This window comes from Melozone crissalis, unplaced genomic scaffold (genome assembly GCF_028551555.1).
Source record: "Melozone crissalis strain CALT ecotype California unplaced genomic scaffold, PUWL_Pcris_2 ptg000251l_1, whole genome shotgun sequence".
Lineage (NCBI taxonomy): Eukaryota > Metazoa > Chordata > Aves > Passeriformes > Passerellidae > Melozone > Melozone crissalis.
In genome coordinates this window covers 1,632,678-1,652,878 of record NW_026536010.1, presented here as the reverse complement: position 1 = coordinate 1,652,878, position 20,201 = coordinate 1,632,678, and the positions used below count along the sequence as shown (strand labels likewise).

The window sequence follows — 20,201 nt, the reverse complement described above, 5'->3', positions numbered from 1 at the left end:
GGCACACAAAAGGTTATTTAGGTTATTCCTTTATTCCTTTGTGCTGCTCCCCGCTTCCAGAACCTTCCATGGACAGGGCTGGATGAATGCAAAGTGCTCGGGGTCCATTCAGCGCTGTCCCCTCAGCCCTGTCCCAGATTTGGGGTGTTTGGGTGCCAGGAGCCGCGGCCCAGCTGGCCCCGCTGGCCCGGAGCTCACAGGACAGGGGTGACCCATTTCTGTCACCCTCTGAGGGCTCTGGGCAGGCAGGGCTGGGTGCCAAGGACCTGCCAGGGCCCCACAAACCTCCCAGAGCTCACTGGCACCATGAAGGGAGCCGGAGGGTTCTGGTGTTCGTGGTGTGAAAGGCAGCGGGAAATGGGGCCTGGCTGGGCCTGGGGCCTGCCTGAGGCACCGCGGGCCTGGAGAGGGGTTTGGTAAAATGGGGTCAGAGCAGCCCAGGAACCCCAGAGTGATCCCAGAGCAGCTCAGGAACCCCAGAGTGATCCCAGAGTGACCCCAGAGCAACCACAGAATGACCCCAGAGCACCACAGGAACCCCGGAGCAACACCAGGAATGGGGAACAGATCCAGGGAACCCCACAGCAACCCCACAGCAACCCCAGAAACAGGGAACAGATTCCAGGAACCCCAGAGCAGCCCCATAGGGAACCCCAGAGCAACCTCAGAGTGACTCCACAAACAGGGAACAGATCTGGGGAACCCCAGAGCTACCCAGGAACAGAGAACAGATCCAGGAACCCCAGAGCAGCCCCAGAGCACCCCAGAAATGGGGAACAGGTCCAGAAACCCCACGGCAATCCCACAGCAACCACACAGGGAACCTCTGAGTAACGCCAGAGCAACCCCAGGAATGGGGAACAGGTCCAGGGAACCCCAGAGCAACCCAAGAAACCAAGAACAGATCCAAGGAGCAGCCCAGGAATGGTGAACAGATCCAGAAACCCCAGAAGAGCTCCACAGGGAACCCTAGAGTGACCCCAGAAAGTGGGGTTTGATCAAATGGCCACCACAGCACCCTAGAAATGGGGAACAGATGCAGGAACCCCACAGTAACCACACAGGGAACCCCACAGCATCCCAGAAAGGGGGAACAGATCCAGGAACCCCAAACCAACCCCGAGGGGAAGCTCAGGGGACCCTTCCCAGCAGGCATGAAGGGGAGGCAGAACCCACTGAGTGAAAATTGCCTTTTCCTGTAAGAACAACACCCAGGAATGGGGACTTGTTAGTAGGGAACTCGATAGAAAAGTGCCCACTTTGAGATTGGGATCCTGTTTGGGGTTTGTGGGACCGCGGTTCTGTGGTGCCTGGGAAGGGAGTTTGGGGTTGGCTCTGCAGCATTTGGGAAAGAAAGTTTGGGGTTTTTTCAGTAGGATTTGGGAAGGGAGTTTGAGGTTGGTTCTGCCGGATTTGGGGAAGGGAGTTTGAGGTTTTTTCCATAGGATTTGAAGAAGGGAGTTTGGGGCTTTTTCAGCAGGATTTGCAAAAGGGAGTTGGTTTGTTTGGGGTTGGTTCTGCAAGATTTGGAGAATGGAGTTTGGTTTTGGTTCTGCAGTGTCTGGGGAAGAGAGTTTGGGGTTGATTTTGCAGTGTCTGGGTAACAAGTTTGGGGTGGTTCTGCAGGACTTGGGGAAGGGATTTTGGGGTTTTACCAGTAGGATTTGGGAAGGGAGTTTGTGGTTGGTTCTGCACCATTTGGAGATGGGAGTTTGGGGTTTGGTTCTGCAGGATTTGGGAAGGGAATTTGGGGTTGATTTTGCAGTGTCTGGGGAAGGGAGTTTGGGGTTGGCTCTGCACCATTTGGAGAAGGGAGTTTGGGGTTGGTTCTGCAGTGTCTGCGGAAGAGAGTTTGGGGGTTTTTCAGCAGGATTTGAAGAAGGGAATTTGGGGTTGGTTCTGCAGGATTTGGGGAAAGGAGTTTGGGGTTGGCTTTGCAGTGTCTGGGGAAGGGAGTTTGGGGTTGTCTCTGCACCATTTAGAGGAGGACGTTTAGGGCTGGTTCTGCAGATTTGGGGAATGGAGTTTGGGGTTGGCCCCGCAGGATTTGAGGTAAGAAGTTTGGGGCTGGTTCTGCAGATTTGAGGAAAGGAGTTTGGGGTTGGTTCTGCAGCACCTGGGGAAGAGATTTCGGGGTTGTCTCTGCAGGATTTGGGGAAGGGAGTTTGGCATTGGTTCTGCAGATTTGGGGGAGTTTGGGTTTAGTTCTGCAGGATTTGGGAAGGGAGTTTGTGGTTGACCCCCAAGGTGTGGGAACCCTTTTGCAAGCCCAGCTCCTGCTCTGAGGCTGAGCAGCTTGGGAACCTGATGGAAGGGGGGGAGTTTCCCCCACTCCTGATTTTTGCTCAGTTTTTTTCCCATTGCTGTGAAATTCAATCGTGTTTTGCAGCTCTTGAGGCCTCCCAAAGCCCAGCAGCTGTGTTCTCATCTGGCCTGAAAGCTTATCCTCGTGAACCCCAAACAGAACAGACCTGAGAGCCCTCTGTGCTGAAATGGAGCAAACCCAGCCCACCAGGCAGCTTGGGCTGCTCTTTTTGCTCTGCAGAAAGGAGATTTTCCCCGATAAAACACTCAGGAAACCCTTTTTACGCTGCAGAAAGGAGATTTTCCCCATTGAAACACTGGGAAAACCCTTTTTACCCTGCAGAAAAGGGATTTCCCCTGGTAAAACACTTGGGCAGCCCCTTTTACCCTACAGAAAGGAGATTTTCCCTGTTAAACCCTTGGGAAACCCATTTTGCTCTGCAGAGAGATTTTCCCCGATAAAACACTTGGGAAACCCTTTTTTCCCCTGCAGAAAAGGGATTTTCCCTGGTAAAACACTTGAGAAACCCTTTTTACCCTGCAGAAAGGAGATTTCCCCCGATAAAACATTTGGGAAATCTTTTTTACCCTGCAGATATGGGATTTCCCATGGTAAAATACTTGGGAATCTCTTTTTACCCTACAGAAAGGAGATTTCCCCCGTGAAACATTTGGGAAACCCTTTTTGCTCTGCAGAAGTAGATTTCCCCCGATAAAACACTTGGGAATTTCTTTTTATCCTGCAGAAATGGGACTGCTCCCAGTAAAACACTCAGGAAACCCTTTTTACCCTGCAGAAAAGGGATTTCCCCTGATAAAACACTTGTGAATCTCTTTTTACCCTGCATAAAGGAGAATTCCCCAGTGAAACACTTGGGAAACCCTTTTTACCCTGCAGAAATGGGATTGCTCCTGATAAAACCCTTTGGAAACCCTTTTTACCCTGCAGAAATGCAGATTTCCCCCAGTAAAACCCACCAGGAATGCCAAACCCCTAAGAGCACATCTCATAAATCGGAGGTTGTGTGGGTGACCCCAAATTCTGGGTAAATCTCCATTCTGGGGTTCAGCAGCAGGAATTACGAAAGCTCCTCTGGAGCCTCGCAGGTGAAGCAGCAGAGCTGAGCTCAGCTTTGCCTCAGTGTTTAGTCTGGGTTTATTTTAATGCAGAGGTTGCAGCAACATTCTGGGCTGGCTGCAGAGCTCTTGGTGACGCCTTGGGAAGGCTGAGCTAAAAAATAGACTGGACAGAGTTAAAGAATAAAACAGGGATTTATTGAAAGGATCTCCTCAATGGATCCACCTTGGGCAGCACAAGAGCCCAGGCAGGGCTGCACCCAAGATGAACCAAAATGGCACCAAGATGAACCCAAAATGCTCACAAAATGAACCCAAAATGGTCACAAAATGAACCCAAGAGGAACCGAAATGGTCACAAAATGAACCCAAGATGAACCTAAATGGTCACAAAATGAACCCAAAATGGCCCCAAAATGCATGACCGCTCACAGGGTCTCTCACTTTTATAAGTTCTGCTCCATTTGCATCTTGCCGTTCATTGCCCAATTCCAGCTTTACCCCATGCAGTCCCATCCTTGTTTTTCTCTCTTCATTCCACATTGTTTGTGCTCCTGGGCTGAGATTTGGATCATTTGTCCTTGGTCCCAGCAGAGCAGGAATTGTTTTGTCTCCCTGCTTTGTGCAGAGCTCACCGTGCCCTGATGTGAGCCCAGACCCGCACACTAAAGCAGCACAGAATGTGAAAAATAGAAAATCTAAAACCTGAGATATCAGCACAGAATCTGAAAAATAGAAAAGCTGAACCTGAGATATCAGCACAGAATCTGAAAAATAGAAAAGCTGAACCTGAAATATCAGCACAGAATTTGAAAAACTAAAAATCTAGAACAATTTAGAAAATCTAAACCTGAGGCATCGGTGGCAAAGTGTTTTGGGGCTGGTGCCAGCTCAGAGCTCGGTGCAATTCCATGAACACCGAGGCTGCAAAAGCTGGGGAAGATTTCAGGGCTGTTATCCCGAGGTGTGTCCATCTCTTTGCAGAGCTGAGCTGTGACTCAGCTGTACAAGGGCACTGCTCGGAGCCCTGCTGATCCTGGCTGCTCCGGGGGTTTGCTTGCCCCGTGTCCTTACTTCCCATCCCTAAGATAAAGCCCAGACCCACACACTAAAGCAGAACAGGACCTGGAAAATATAAAATCTGAACCTGAGGCATCATTGCAGGCAGGGCAGGGCTCTGAGAGGAGCCAGCCCCGATCTCCCTGCGGGGCGGGTCTATCTCTCGAGCTTGTCTAACACCGCGAGCACGATGCTAATCTGGCCATTGATCCCTCCTAACAGTGCCGCTATTATGGCGCTTAATCCTCCGGCAGAATTCCCAGCCTCGCAGATAAGGGGGACGGCCAGGTGGCAGCGGGGCATCTCCCTGGGATGGACTTTCGGGAAGGCACAAACCCCGTTGTGGATGTGGGACCTCAATTTGGGAAGGACGTTGAGAGCTTGAGCGCATTCAGAGGAGGCAAAGAAGCTGGAGAGGGGCTGGGGACTCAAACCCTGTGAGGAACAACTGAGGGAGCTGGGGGTGTTCAGCCTGGAGAAAAGGAGACTCAGAGGTGACCTTATCACTCTCTAGAACTCCCTGAAATGTACCTGTGCTCAGGTGGGGTTGGTCTCTTTCTCCAGGAACTGACGGAATGACAGGACACAGTCTCAGGGAAATATAGCTTGGATATCAAGAAAAGTTTTTCACACAAAGGGTGATAAAGTTCTGGAATGTTCTGCCTGGGGAGGTGGTGGAGCCACCATCCCTGGGTGTGTTTAACAAAGCCTGGATGTGGTACTGGGTGCCAGGGTTTAGTTGAGGTAATGGGGCTAGGTTGGACTCCATGATCTTGTAGGCCTCCTTCCAGCCTGATGATTCTGTGAATTTGGGGGAATTTTGTGAATTCTCTGAATTTTGGGGATTCCAGGAACCGAGGAGGTGGTGGAGTCACCATCCCTGGATGTGACACTGGGTGCCAGGGTTGAGTTAAGGTGTTGGAGCTGGGTTGGACTCCATGATCCTGAAGGTCTCTTCCAACCTGGTCATTCTGTGAATCCCTGTCCACCCCCCCAGCTGGGAGCAGCATCCACCCAAAATCCTAGGAGGATCCACCCAAAATCCTGGGAGGATCCACCCAAAATCCTTGAGGGGGACAGGGCCAGGGGGCATTTCCTGTCCCCCAGCTGTGACATACATTACCCAGGTGTCACCCACAGGCTGTTCTCTGTCCCCCCTAGGTGTGGTTCAGCAACCGGCGGGCGCGCTGGCGCAAGCAGGCCGGGGCCAACCAGCTGGCAGCCTTCAACCACCTGCTGCCGGGGGGCTTCCCGCCCACGGGGATGCCGGCGCTGCCCCCATACCAGCTGCCCGACTCGTCCTACCCCAGCACCACCATCTCCCAAGGTGAGCCCCTGTTCCCCTGCCTCCCCTTCACTGAGGGCTTTGGGGTCCCCTCAAACCACTCCTGATTCTCTCCTTGGGCCATTCTGGGCTGGGACATGCTGGGACAGCTGGGAGCCTCTTGTGGGTTTTGTTTAGTTGGGAAAATTGGGGTTTTTCCTCAAATCAATGGAAGTTCTTCTGTTCTCTATCCCACATCCCTTCTGCTGTGTCCCCGTGTCCCCATGGAGTTTTGGACGTGGAGCACATCCCAGTAAATTGGGGTTGTATGCATGACCCCACATTGTGGGTAAATCTCCAGTCTTGGGTTCAGTAGCAGGAATATTGCTAATTCCAGCTGCCTTGTAAATTGGGGATTTACCCAATTTTTTATTTATTATTTACCCAAATTTTTTGGTATTTATTTCATTCTGGGTAAATCTCCAATCTGGGGTTCAATGGTGAGAGTATTCCAGTGGAAGGAACATGGTTAATTCCAGGTGCCTTGTAAATTGGGGATTTACCCAATTTATTATTTATTATTTACCCAACTTGCGTGGGATTTACTTCATTGTGGGTAAATCTCTGTTCCAGGGTTCAGCAGCAGGAATATTCAGTGGAAGGAATATTGTTAATTAATTAGTTACCTTGTAAATTGGGGGTTGTGTGGGATTTTCTTCATTCTGGGTAAATCTCCATCATGGGGTTCAGTAGCAGGAATATTCCAGTAGAAATAACATTGTTAATTCCAGCTGCATTTGGCCTTTTCCAAGGAATTCATGGGTCTTTTTGGGCAGGAAATGAAGTCAAAACCCAGACTTGGCCAAGTGTGGAGCTGCTGTGTCCCAGGATGGCCAAGCCGCCATTCTTGGGTTTCCCAAGGGTTTCCTTGGGGTTTCCTGGGGGTCTCCTTGGGGTTTCCTGGGGGTCTCCTGGGGGTTTCCTGGGGGTTTCTCAGGGGTCTCCAAGGGCTTTCTCAGGGATTTTCTGGGGCTTTTCCCCGGGGTGTCCCAGGGGTTTCCCAGGGGTTTCCTGGGGGGGATCCTGGGGTTTTCCTGGGGCATCCTCTGAGGGTTTCCCAAGGGTTTCCTGGGGGTCTCCCGAGGGTCTCCTGGGGAGTACCTCAGGAGTCTCCCAGGGATTTCCCAGGGGTCTCCTGGGGGTGTTCTGGGGTTTCTCAGGGGTCTCCTGGAGGTTTCCCAAGGGTTTCCTGGGGGTCTCCCGAGAGTGTCCCAGGGGTTTCACGGCGGTGTCCCAGGGATCTCCCGGGGTTGTCCCAGGGGTTTCCAGGATGACCCCAGCCCGTGTGTGTCCCTGTGTCCCCGCAGACGGCGGCAGCACCGTGCACCGGCCGCAGCCGCTGCCGCCCTCCACCATGCACCAGGGCGGCCTGGCCGCCGCCGCTGACTCCGGCTCTGCCTACGGCGCCCGGCACAGCTTTTCCAGCTACTCCGAGAGCTTCATGAACGCCGCAGCTCCCGCCAACCACATGAACCCCGTCAGCAACGGCCTCTCTCCGCAGGTAGGTGCCCCTTTCCAGCCTTCTCTGCGTTCCGACAGCTGTGGGATGTCATGGCGAGCCGGTGTGACCGTGGTCACAGGGGTTCTTGGGTGAGGGAAGAGACGAGAATGTTGGCTCCATGTTCAGAAGGCTTGATTTATTATTTTATGATCTGTATATTACATTATAACTATACTTAAAAGAAACAGAAGGAAAGGTTTCCTCTCAGAAGGCTGGCTAAGAATAGAATGGAATCAATAACAAAGATCTGTGGCTCGGACAGAGAGTCCAAGCTATCAGGTCTGTGGTTGGCCATTAATTGTAAACATTCAAGATGGCCCAATCACAGACACACCTGATGCATTCCACAGCAGCAGGTAACCATTGTTTACATTTTGTTGCTGTAGCTTCTCAGTTTCTCAGCAGGAAAAATCCTAAGAAAGGATTTTCACAAAAGATATCTGCGACGAGCCAGCACCGCAGTTGTTGGGGTTGGTGTTGGAGTTGGGGTTGGTGAGGTTGTTGTTGTGGTGGTTGTTGTTGTGATCAGGAATTCCTGCAGGCAGAGCAATTAGTTGGTTTGTTAATGAGCAGCAGCTCTGTCCTGCTGGTCGTTCCCACAGCCAGGTTGGGGTGAGGGGATCCCTGTGATGGTGATCACAGGGGTCTTATGTTGAAGGAAGAGACGAGGATCTGACTCCATGTTTAAGAAGGCTGATTTATTATTTTATGATATATGTTACATTAAAACTATACTAAAAGAATAGAAGAAAAGGTTTTCATCAGAAGGCTGGCTAAGCTAAGAATAGAATCAGAAAGAATGATAACAAAGGCTCTATCTCAGACTCTCTCTTCGAGCCAGCTGGGCTGTGATTGGCCATTAATTAGAAACAAAACATGGGGCCAATCACAGATGCACCTGTTGCATTCCACAGCAGCAGATAACCATTGTTTGCATTTTGTTCCTGAGGCCTCTCAGCTTCTCAGGAGGAAAAACCCTAAGGAAAGGATTTTTTATAAAAGATGTCTGTGACAGACCCCCAACACCTGGAGCACCCCCAAAACCACCCCAGAGCAGGGGGGGCCCTGTGGTGCTGGGGGTGACCCCAAGAACAGCACACCTTGGGTGGACTCCACAGCTCATCCTGGCCGGCTGATTTAGGCACAACCTGGAGCTCCTCCAGGTCTGGCTGGACACGGAGCTGAGCTCAGAGATGCAGATTTGGGGTTTGATTTGGAGAAATTCATGCAGACAATCCTGGTGAACTTGGAGGAGGAAAGGAGTCTCCAAGCTCACCTTTGTTATCAAGTGGAGCTGAAAATGAGCAGCCAGGACTTGTCCTTATCCTGAGGGACACCAAATCCCGTTTTTTCCGCTCTTGGTCGCTTGTGGGATATGGAGTTGTGTGAAGGGCAGCAGCTGCTTCAGAGGGATCAGTTTATTTAGGATGGGAAACCAAAATAATTTGAGATGAGAAGGAGAAACAAGGTGGGCACCTGGAATGGAAAAGCTGCAGAGGTTTGGGGTCCAACAAACAGGGACATCAGGGGGTGTGGAGGTTGAGGTTCAGCAGTCTGGGTGTGGAAACAAACATGGAGTGTCAGTGAAAGGGGGAAACTTTGCAGCTTCTCTGGAATGGTTCAAATCCCCCGCTCTTGGCTTTGAGTGGGAAAACTGTGACTGGCACAGGACAGAATGGGAAAATATTAAAATATTGACTGGCACAAGGCAGAGTGGGAAAATACTGAAATGTGACTGGCATGAGGCAGGATGGGAAAATATTGAAATGTGACTGGCACAGGGCTGGATGGGAAAATATTGGAATGGGACTGGCATGGGGCTGGATGAGAAGATGCTGAAGTATTGAATGGCATGGGGCTGGATGGAAAAATATTAAAATATTGACTGGCATGGGACTAGATGGGAAAATACTGAAATGTGGCTGGCACAGGGCAGAATGGGAAAATACTGAAATGTGACTGTATGGGGCTACATGGGAAAATATGAAAATATTGAGTGCCATGGGGCTACATGGGAAAATATTGAAGTATTGAATGGCACGGGGCTGGATGGGGAAAATACTGAAATGTGACTGGCACAGGTCTGGATGGGAAAGTACCGAAATATGGATGGCACGGGGTTGGATGAGAAAATGCTGAAATATTGAATGGCATGGGGCTGGATGAGAAAATATTAAAATATTGACTGGCATGGGACTAGATGGGAAAATATTGAAGTATTGAATGGCACAGGGCTGGATGGGAAAATATTGGAATGGGACTGGCATGGGGCTGGATGGGAAAATACTGAAATGTGACTGGCACGAAGCAGAATGGGAAAACACTGAAATGTGACTGGTATGGGACTGGATGAGAAAATAATGAAATGTGAGTGGCATGGGGCTGAATGGGAAAATACTGAAATGTGACTGGCACAGGGCTGGCTATTGCTCCAAACAGGGACATTTGTGGGGGAATAGGCAGATATCCCTCTGACAAGGGATTTCTGAGAGCACTGGGCTCAGGCTCAGGGGATACAGGCTGGGATTGAAAGGCAGGCCTGGGTTAGCTGGGCCAGGGCCCAGGATTAACTCAGATGATCCCAAGTGCAATTTATCCCCACGGAATAAGGCGGGGATGAGATGCCTGGGATGAGCCCCAGGCGCAGAGAAGGCCATCCTGCAATTTCCATTTCCCTTCATCCTCTCCTGCCCAGTCCTGCAGAATCAGGGGCTCCTTGAAAGGACCAGACCGTGGCTTTTCCTGCGCTTATCCCAATCCCAAATTCCCCTGCCCCCAGGCTCAGGCTGGGGACAGATATTCCTGAGCCCATAAGCCCTTTGTATGGGAAAGAGAGGAGCCTTTATCTGGCAGGCCTGAAGAAAAGAGAGCTTTGCACCCCCAGGAAGAGGAGATTCCCATTTTCCCAGAGCTTTTAATCATGTGAGGGCCAAGATATCGGTGTGGAAATTCGTCTGTTCCCTTTGTGTGCTGAGAGCCTAACCCAGGTTATTTCCCGACTGCTTTACATTCCCTGATCAAAAAATTCCTGCCTTTCCAAGCCCTCTGCTGTTCCTAGTGGAAGGAGATGAGAAATGCTCCCAGCAGAATGAAGAATTCCTGGATTTGTCCTTTTTTAGGGAAGGTTTTGGGGGAGGTCTCTTTATGGGGTGCTCTGTGTGATTTATCAGTTTTGCTGAGCACGATCCAGCTCTGCTGGGGCATTCCAGGGAAATCCCAGGAAAATTCCACCCTCCCAGCTGCTCGAGGGTCCTGTCTGCAAGAGAAGGATCAGCCAGAGGGAAAGAGGGGGGGAAAAAAGGGGGTTCAGGAGGGGGAAAAAAAAGAGGGGGTTCAGGAGGTTTGAAAGAGGGAGTTCAGGAGATGGAAAAGAAGAGGTTCAGGAGGGGAGAAAGAATTTGGGAGTTCAGGAGGGGGAAAGAGGGAGATCAGAAGAGGAAAAAGGAGCTCAGGAGGGGGAAAAGAGGGGGTTCAGGAGGGGGAAAGAAAGAGGGAGCTCAGGAAGGGAAAAAGAGGGGATTCAGGAGGTTGGAAAGAGGAGGTTCAGGAGGTTGGGAAAGGGGGTTCAGAAGGGGAAAAAGAGGGGGTTGAGGATGGGGGAAAGAGGGGATTCAGGATGGGGGAAAGATGGGGTTCAGGGGGTGGGAAAGAAGGAGTTCAGGAGGTGGGACAGAAAGAGGGGGTTCAGAAGGTGGGAAAAGGAAGATTCTGGAGGCGGGAAAGAGGGAGCTCAGGAGGGGAAAAATAGAGGGTTCAGGAGGCTGGAAAGAGGGAGTTCAGGAGGTGAGAAAGAGGGGATTCAAGAGGTTGGAAAGAGGGGGCTCAAGACAGGGGAAAGAGGGATGTCAGGAGGGGGAAGAGAAAGAGGGGATGCAGTAAGTGGGAAAGAGGGGGTTCGGGAGGTGGGAAATAAAGAGGGGGTTCAGGAGGGGAAAAAGGGAGCTCAGGAGGAGGAAAGAGGGGACTTGGGAGGTTGGAAAAGGGGGCTCAGGAGGGGAAAAAGAGAGGGTTGAGGATGGGGGAAAGAGGGGGTTCAGGGGGTGGGAAAGAGGGGGCTCAGGATGGTGGAAGGAAAGAAGGAGCTCAGGAGGTGGGAAAGAAAGAGGGGGTTCAGGAGGGGAAAAAGGAGCTCAGGGGGTGGAAAGAGGGGGTTCAGGAGCGGGGAGAGAAAGAGGGGATGTAGTAGGTGGGAAAGAGGGAGTTCAGGAGGGGAAAAAGAGGAGGTTGAGGATGGGGGAAAGAGGGGGTTCAGGAAGGGGGAAAGAATTTGGGAGTTTCAGGAGGGGGAAAGAAAGAGGGAGCTCAGGAGATGGGAGAGAGGGGATTCTGGAGGGGGGGAAAGGAGCTCAGGAGGAAGGAAAAAGGGAGTTCAGGAGGGAGAAAGAGGAGGTTCAGAAGATGCGAAAGAGGGAGCTTGGGAGGGGAAAAACAGAGGGTTCAGGAGGGGAAAAAGGAGTTCAGGAGGGGGGAAAGAGGGAATTCAGGAAGTGGGAAAGAAAGAGGGGGCTCAGGAGATTGGAAAGAGAGGGTCCAGGAGAGGGAAAAGAGGGGATTCAGGATGGGGGAAAGAGGGAACTCAGGAGGAAAAAGAGGGGGTTCAGGAGGTTGGAAAGAGGGGGCTCATGATGAGGGAAAGAAAGAGGGGGTTCAGGAGGGGAAAAGAGTAAGCTCAGGAGTGGGAAAAGAGGGGGTTCCGGGGGTGGGAAAGAGGGAGTTCAGAAGATGATGAAGAGGGAGTTCGGGAGGTTGGAAATCCCACACTGGGAGCTGAGGGTGATGGTGATTTGTCTCTGGCTGGGTTTCTCGTTTCCCCCATGGCGGCAGCAGCAGCAGGAGGGGATTTCTTGGCACTTCAGACAAGGAGAGGGGCCCAGGAGCTCCCAGCTTTTGCTCCCTATCCAGTTACCCCAGGATTGGGTGTCCTGGCTGGAATCCATGGGCTCTGCTGGCAGCTGGAGTCTGGGAGGAGAAGCAGAGCGTTCCCGTTCCCAAAGAGAAAAAATTGGGTATTTGGGATGGCCACCGCAGTGTTCCTGTTCCAAAGGAGAAAATGGGGATTTGGGATGGGCACTGCAGTGTTCCCATTCCAAAAGAGAAAATGGGGATTTAGGTGTTCCTGTTCCCAAAGAGAAAATGGGGATTTGGGATGGCCACCATAGTGTTCCTGCTCCAAAAGAGAAAACAGGGATTTGGGGTGGCCAACATGGTGTTCCCTTTCTGAAAGAAAAAATGGGGATTTGGAGTGGCCACTGCAGCATTCCCAAACAGAAAATGAGGATTGGAGTGGTCACCGTGCTGTTCCCAATCCCAAACAGAAAACGGGGCTTTGGTGTGACTACTGTGACATTCCTGTTCCCAAAGACAAAATGGGGATTTGGGATGGCCACTGTGACATTCCCATTCCCAAACGGGGATTTGGGATGGCCACTGTGGTGTCCCCATTCCTGAACAGAAAACGGGGATTTGGTGTGGCTACTGTGGCATTCCCATTCCCAAACAGAAAATAGGGATTTAGGGTGGCCATCATGACATTCCCCTTCCCAAACAGGAAATGAGGACGTTTTGTGTGGCCACTGTGGCATTCCTGTTCCCAAAGAGAAAATGGGGATTTGGGGTGGCCACTGTGGCATTCCAAACAGGGATTTGGGGTGGCCACTGCGACATTCCCACTCTCAAATGGGGATTTGGGATGGCCACTGTGGCATTCCCATTCCCAAACAGAAAACAGGGATTTGGGGTGGCCACTACAGTGTTCCCATTCCCAGACAGAAATTTGAGGTGCCCACTGTGGCATTCCCATTCCCAGTCCCAAACAGGAATTTGGGATGATCACTGTGGCATCCCCATTCCCAAACAGGCATTTGGGGTGGCCACTGTGGTTTTCCCATTCCCAAACAGAAAGCGAGGATTTGGGATGGCCACTGCAGCATTCCCATTCCCAAACAGGGATTTGGGGTGGCCACTGCAGTGTTCCCCTTCCCAAACAGAGATTTGGGGTGGCCACTGTGGTGTTCCCAGTCCCAAATGGAGATTTGGGATGGCCACTGTGTCATTCCCATTCCCAAACAGGGATTTGAGGTGCGCACCGATGTGTTCCCATTCCCAAACAGGGATTTGGGGTGCCCACCCCAGGTCCACCCCTAGCCGTGCTCCCTCTCCGGGTCAGATCCTACGGGAGCCCTGCCCAATCCTCACTCAGGATTAGTTTAGTCCCGGTTTTGTTTTCCAGCCGCACAAAGCCCAGCTCAGCCGCTGGAGCCTCCCGGCTTTCCCAGGCTGCTCCGCCTCCATCCCAGAGCTCAGCTGGGAATTTTGGCTCCCATGACTTCATCCTGGGTGAAATGTCACAAAATCCCAATGGATGTCACAAAAATCCCGATGAATTCTGTGACGCTTCACCCAAAAACACTGGCTTGGCTGAGCTGGGCTGGTGAGGGGTTATGCCCAGCTGGAACTTAAGCCTGACCCCGCTCCTTGACCAGGCCCCGTTTCTCACTTCCAGCCCTGGAATGGGGAAAAAAAAGTAAAAAAAAAAAATTGTGTGTTTGTGTGTTGAGATAAGGAGGGTTCAATAATTGAGAATGAAGTAAAATACAGTGATAATTATAATAATGATAATTATATATATATATTCATTTATTATTTGTATTTAGTAATTTTATCTTGTTTTATTATTATATTTCTATATTTATTTATATTCATTATATAAATGTAATAACAGTGATAATATATGAATATGTTCATTAATTATAGTAATGATATTTATTTTTTATTATGTATTATTTTATTAGTTATAAATAAATATTTAATTTATTATTATATTATATTATATTATATTATATTATATTATATATTAATTTATTATTATATTTCTATATTTATTTATTGTTATTAAAGAATTACGATAATTATAATAAAATAGTAATAGTTAGTAATAGTAATAGTAATAGTATAGTAATAAAGGAAAACCAAGTGCTGTTCACTGCAGTGGTTGGCCAATGCCAGACCCCCCCTTCCCAACCCTTTTCCAGTAACTGTCCCAGTTTGTACCCAGGGAATGGGGACATTCCATGGTGGGAAATGTGTCTTTGTCCCAGCTCTGCCCCCTCCCAGTTCCCTTTGGGACCCTCCGTGTGCCCGTTCCCTGCATCACCTTGGGGTCTCCAAGGGCTTCTCCAGAGACAAAAATTCTCAGCTTGGGGCAGCTGGGGCTGGGGAACAGCTCAGAACGCGGTTAAAAGGCAGGAATTGAGGACCTTGTCCTTCCTGAGAGCTCGGAATCTCCCAACAGCCCTGTGGGATCTGCAGGGATTGAGACAATTCCAGAGGCACAAAGAGCCAAGAGAAACTTGGTCACCTCCTTGGAGCTGTGGCTTTAATTTCCTCAGGGCTTGCAGTGGCTTTGGCTTTGTGCTCCCTGAATTCATTCCCAGTGTCTGGAGCTTGGAATTCCCAATTCCAGCTTTGGGTCCTCCTGGCTTTAGGAATTCCTTCCCCAAGCTCCAGGGATCTCTCCTGGCTCTGGAAATTCTTTCCCTCAGTTCTATGGATCCTCTGGGAATTCTTTCCCTGATTTCCATGGATCCCTCCTAGCTCTGGGAGTTCCTTCCCTGATTTTCAGGGATCCCTCCTGGCTCTGGGAATTCTTTCCTTCAGTTCCAGGGATCCTCCTCGCTCTAGGAATTCCTTCCCTGATTTCCATGGATCCTCTGGGAACTCCTTCCCTGATTTCAATGGGTCCCTCCTGGTTCTGGGAACTCCTCTGATTTCCATGGATCCCTTCAGGCTCTGGGAATTCTTTCCCTCAATTCCATGCATTCCTCCTGGCTCTGGGAATTCCTTCCCTGATTTCCAGGGATCCTCTGGGAACTCCATCCCTCAGTTCCATGGATCGTCCTGGCTCTGGGAATTCTTTCCCTCAGTTCTATGGATCTTCTGGGAATTCTTTCTCTGATTTCCATGGATCCCTCCTGGCTCTGAAAATTCCTTTCCCTCAGTTCCAGAGATCCCTCCTGGCTCTGGGAACTCCTTCCCTCATTTCCAAGGATCCTCCTGGCTCTTGGAATTCCTTCCCTCAGTTCCATGGATCCTCTGGGAATTCCTTCCCTGATTTCCACGGATCCCTCCTGACTCTAGGAATTCTTTTCCTCAGTTCCAGGGACCCCTTCTGGCTCTGTGAATTCTTTCTCTGGCTCTGGGAATTCTTTCTCTGGCTCTGGGAATTCCTTCCCTGATTTCCAGGGACCCTCCTGGCTCTGGAGAGGCCGCTCTGTGTCCCTTCCCTCAGTGCCACCAATCCCTTTCTCCGTCTGGTGCCTTTTTTTTCCTTTTTTTTTTTTTTTTTTTTTTTGTCGGAGACACTGTGTCTGTAATAAGCATTCAAAATGAGTCTTGCTGGGCCAGGAGAAAGGGGAGGGGAAGAAAGAAGGGGAGGAGAGGATGAGATTTGGGGGGGTTGAGGGTGGGGGGGGGGGATTTGGGGAAGGGGGAAAAGGAGGAGGGGTTTTAAATAGCAAAGAATTAGAAAAAAAAAAATCTGATGCAAATCACTGGTAGAGAGAAAATTATGTGCAATTACCCGAGCGATACTGGGCAGCCGTGCCCACCCCAACCAACAAGATCTCATTAACAAGCAGAAAATAAGATTGAAATGGTGTGTAAAAGAGCTGAAAAATGAATTTGAATGCTGCATTTGTCCACAATTACCCCCTCGTTCACACATATTTTATTGCAATTTTTTTATTATTCTTAATCTTTCCATCCCTCAAAGCAGATTGGGAACATCCTGGCATTACAGTTGCTGAGGGAGGAAGCATTAAGGATTCCCCGTTTCCCTGAAAGGAGACCCTTCTCCCGCTCGAATTTTCCAGGCTGGGTTTTGGCCGGATCAGGATTCATTTCCCGGCTTAGCCGGGTGTAGGGCCGTGTTCTGCCTCATCCCTCAACGCCCCCACACCGGGGCCTTCCCTTCTCCTCTCTCCTTCTCCCTCCAGGCTTCTCCTCCTCCGCATCCCCGGAATTCCTGTGGATGCTGAGCCCTGCTTCCTTCTTTCCTTCCTTCCTTCCTTCCTTCCTTCCTTCCTTCCTTCCTTCCTTCCTTCCTTCCTTCCTTCCTTCCTTCCTTCCTTCCTTCCTTCCTTCCTTCCTTCCTTCCTTCCTTCCTTCCTTCCTTCCTTCCCCCTTTTCCTTCCTTTTGCTGCTCCTCCTGCAAGGAGGGAAAGGGATGGTTTGGAAATTCAGCCTGGTTTAGTTTTTTGGGGGGGTCCTTACCCCAAAAAAGCTTTTTTTTCAGTAAGGAATTAGCCCAAATGAATGTTTGGAGCACGTGGGGGTGAACCCCTGGTGTCACCTCAGAGAGAATGACCCAAAATTGTCACAGAATTCTGGGCTGGAGGGGCCTTAGAGCTGATCCAGGGCTCCCCTGGCAGGGCAGGGACACCTCCCACTGTTCCAGGGAGCTTCAAACCCTCCCTCCCTTTCTCCTTCTCTCCTTCCCTCCTAATTCCGCCTCCTTCCCTCCCCGGGATTCGGGAACGGGACCTGGCAGCTCCGGGCTCCTCTGGGAAAAACGGCTCCACCTCGTCTTCGTCTCCCTAAACTTTTAACCTGCCCATGCCCTGTTTTCCACTAAAGTTTCTGGCATTTTTGGGGATATGTTTCACCCAACAAAGCCCATCTGCTCTTGTCAGTTTGACGCCTCTGCTGCCGGCACCGGGAGCGGGGGAGAAGGGAACATTCTTCCCGTGTGAAAACAGATCCGTCCTTCTCTGCCTGATTCCCGGTGACTCGGGCTCCGAGGAGGGTGGGAAGGGGGGAATTCACAGCCCAGGGGCCTCTCTGCTCTCCATGCCGAGTTCCGTGGGTTCCCTCGATCGATTGGGGGGCTCCCATCCCGCTGGAAACCCATTGGGAGCAAAAAAGGCAGGATTGTATTCCCTTAACCCAAATTCTGTGTCAGTCCCTGTGTGATTCCCACTCCGGAGGTTGTTCCCTCTGACACAGGAAAATGTTGGGAACTCGGAAGGATTTGGGATTCCCACTCCAGAGGTACCTCCCTGTGTGTGTTACTGAGAGGAAAATGAAAGGTTTTGGGATTCCCACTCCGGAGGTTTTTCCCTGAGTGTTTTACTAAGAGGAAAATGGAAGGATTTGGGATTCCCACTCCAGAGGTACCTCCCTGCGTGTTTTACTGAGGAAAATATTGGGAACACGGAAGGATTTGAGATTCCCACTCCAGAGGTTGTTCCTGCATGTTTTACTGAGGAAAATGTTGGGACCATGAAAAGATTTGGGATTCCCACTATGGAGGTTTCTCCCTTTGTGTGTTACTGAGATAGGAAAATTGAAGGATTTGATCTTCCCACTCCAGAGGTTGCTCCTTGTGTGTGTTACTGAGAGAGGAACATGGAAGGATTTGGGATTCCCACTCCAGAGGCTGTTCCTTGAGTGTTTTACTGAGATAGGAAAATGTTAGGAAGGTGAAAAGATTTGGGATTCCCGCTTGGGGGTTGTTCCCTGTGTATGTTAGTGAGATAGGAAAATAGAAGGGCTTGGGATTCCCACTCCGGAGGTTTTTCCCTGCCTGTGTTACTGAAAGGAAAATGTTTGGAACACGAAAATATTTGGGATTCCCACTCCGGTGGTTGTTCCCTGCGTGTTTTACTGAGGAAAATGTTGGGAATTGAGAGAGGAAAATGGAAAGATTTGGGATTCCCACTCCGTAGGTTTTTCCCTGAGTGTTTTGCTGAGACAGGAAAATGTTGGGAACACAAAAGGATTTGGAATTCCCACTCCAGAGGTTGTTCCCTATGTGTGTAACTAAGAGGAAAATGTTGGGAACACGGAAGGATTTGGGATTCCCACTCCGGTGGTTGTTCCCTGAGTGTTTTACCGAGATAGGAAAATGTTGGGAACATGAAAAGATTTGGGATTCCCACTCCGAAGTTGTTCCCTGCGTGTTTTACTGAGGAAAATGTTGGGAACTCGGAAGGATTTGGGATTCCCACTCCAGAGGTTTCTCCCTGCGTGTGTTACTGAGATAGGAAAATAGAAAGATTTGGGATTCCCACTCCAGAGGTTTCTCCCTGCGTGTGTTACTGAGATAGAAAAATGGAAGGATTTGATATTCCCACTCCAGAGGTTTCTCCCTGCGTGTTACTAAGAAAGGAAAATGGAAGGATTTGGTATTCCCACTCCGGAGGTTTTTCCCTGCGTGTGTTACTGGGACAAGAAAATGTTGGGAACACGGAAGGATTTGGGAACAAACAGTCGATTCCCGAGGCTGGAATCCCATGGGAATCTGAAGCTGCCTTTGGTGGGCCCAGGATCGGCCCTCAGGCCTCTGCAAGTTCAGAGAGCAACAGGACATATATTGCAGGGAATAAGGAATAAATTGGAGAAGAAAAGTGGGGGAAACCTGAGGGGAAGAACAAGAGCGATGGCAGCAGGAAGGAGAAGCGCGGGGAGGTGTGGAAGCACCTGAAAAAACCCCAAATGTCGAATTTAAGGGCTTGGACACGGAAATCTGTCCCCAAAATCTTCAAATCTCCGTCCCCAGGCAGAGCCAGGCGGAGCAGGGTGGGTGGAACGGGAATCCCTGAATTCCTGAATCCCTGAATTCCTGGATTCCTTTACCTCCCTTCCTCTGGCTCCTGGGAGGGAGCAGGGGCTCGGGCGGGAGAATCCGAGCGCTGATTACTGAGGGAGCTGGGGCCGGGCACGGAGGGAAAATGAGCCATTAGCAATTAACGCCATCAGCAATTAACGCCTTCAGCAATTAACGCCGCAGCCGCTGCCCGGCGCTTCCTCCGTGCCGCGATGGATCGGGGGCAGAGGCAGCCCCGGAGAGGGGGCAGCGAGGCAGAGGGGACGCTTAAAAGCGAGGAATGCAACGAAAAGAAGAAATAATCGGGATTTGGGGGGCGGGGGCACGCGGCGCATTCCCGGGGTGCGCGTTCCAGCTGTGCCTGCTCCATCCAGCTGTGCTCCAGCTGTGCCCCGCCTGGGGAGAGCAGGAAAAACCCACAGCGGCGCCTTCTGCCGCGGGCAGGGATCCAGCCCCGAGCTGTTTGCCCCTCGCAGGGACATGCATGTTTTTAAATTCTATCGTTCTATAATTTTCATGTTAATTATTAAACTTATATAGTTCTATTGTGTACACAGATTTCATCCAAGCATGGGCTCCTCGTGGTCCACCTCAAACTTCTAACATAGTTTCTCATGATTCTTCTTACGATTAAACAATTATTAAATAATTATATTTAATTGCTAAACAATCATCACATCTAACAACTATATCGTTTATCATATACTGCTTATGCAGGTGCAATTTCACATGATCTGGCAAACACAAAGCCTAACATTTTCAGAGTCTATTTTTAACATTTTTCCGGGGCCCCACTAAGTCTAGCTTCTAATTCCCCGAATTTTATGATTTTAAAACCTTTTGCTATCATTCCTGGCGGGATTCCAGCCCGGAGAGGATGGACAGGGGGCCGGGAGTCCCCTCCGTGTGTGCAGCTCTGCCGGGATGTGTGAGAGGGTCAGGACTCGGTGTGGGGTTGGGTTTCCCTTTGCTGCCCATCCCATGCGTTAAGGAAAAGAGAAACTCCCGTTCCCTCCCATCTCAGCTGGAGAGGCTGCAGGACTTTGGAGCTGTGTCCATCCCTGGAGCATCCTGGGATGGACCCAGAGAGGATCTGTCTGTTCAGTCCCAAAGCCTCAGGAGAGGATAATGGGATGAGATAAATCCCAAAAGGATGCTGGGCTGAGCTTTGGTGTGAGTTGAGGACAGTTTGGGGGCTGCATCAACTTCCAGAGCGCCCGGAGCGACCACCCCAGTGCTCCAGGGGTGGAGCAGGAGCAGGGAACAGCTCTGCAGGGTGGGCTCGGAGGGTTTGGGGTGCCGGGGAATGGTTCTGCAGGGTGGGCTTGGCC

General features: G+C 50.6%; 1 protein-coding gene across 3 annotated transcripts in view; it reads left to right on the top strand.

Annotated features, from left to right (window-relative positions):
* The window catches only part of PAX7 (paired box 7), a 135,560-nt gene that overhangs the window by 73,196 nt on the left and 42,163 nt on the right, over positions 1–20,201 (top strand). For all 3 annotated transcript variants that reach the window (XM_054294449.1, XM_054294446.1, XM_054294448.1), the window contains exons 6-7: positions 5,602–5,767; positions 7,072–7,265. In XM_054294449.1, coding sequence (XP_054150424.1) covers positions 5,602–5,767; positions 7,072–7,265 — 360 coding nt within the window. The remainder of the gene's footprint in view (positions 1–5,601; positions 5,768–7,071; positions 7,266–20,201) is intronic.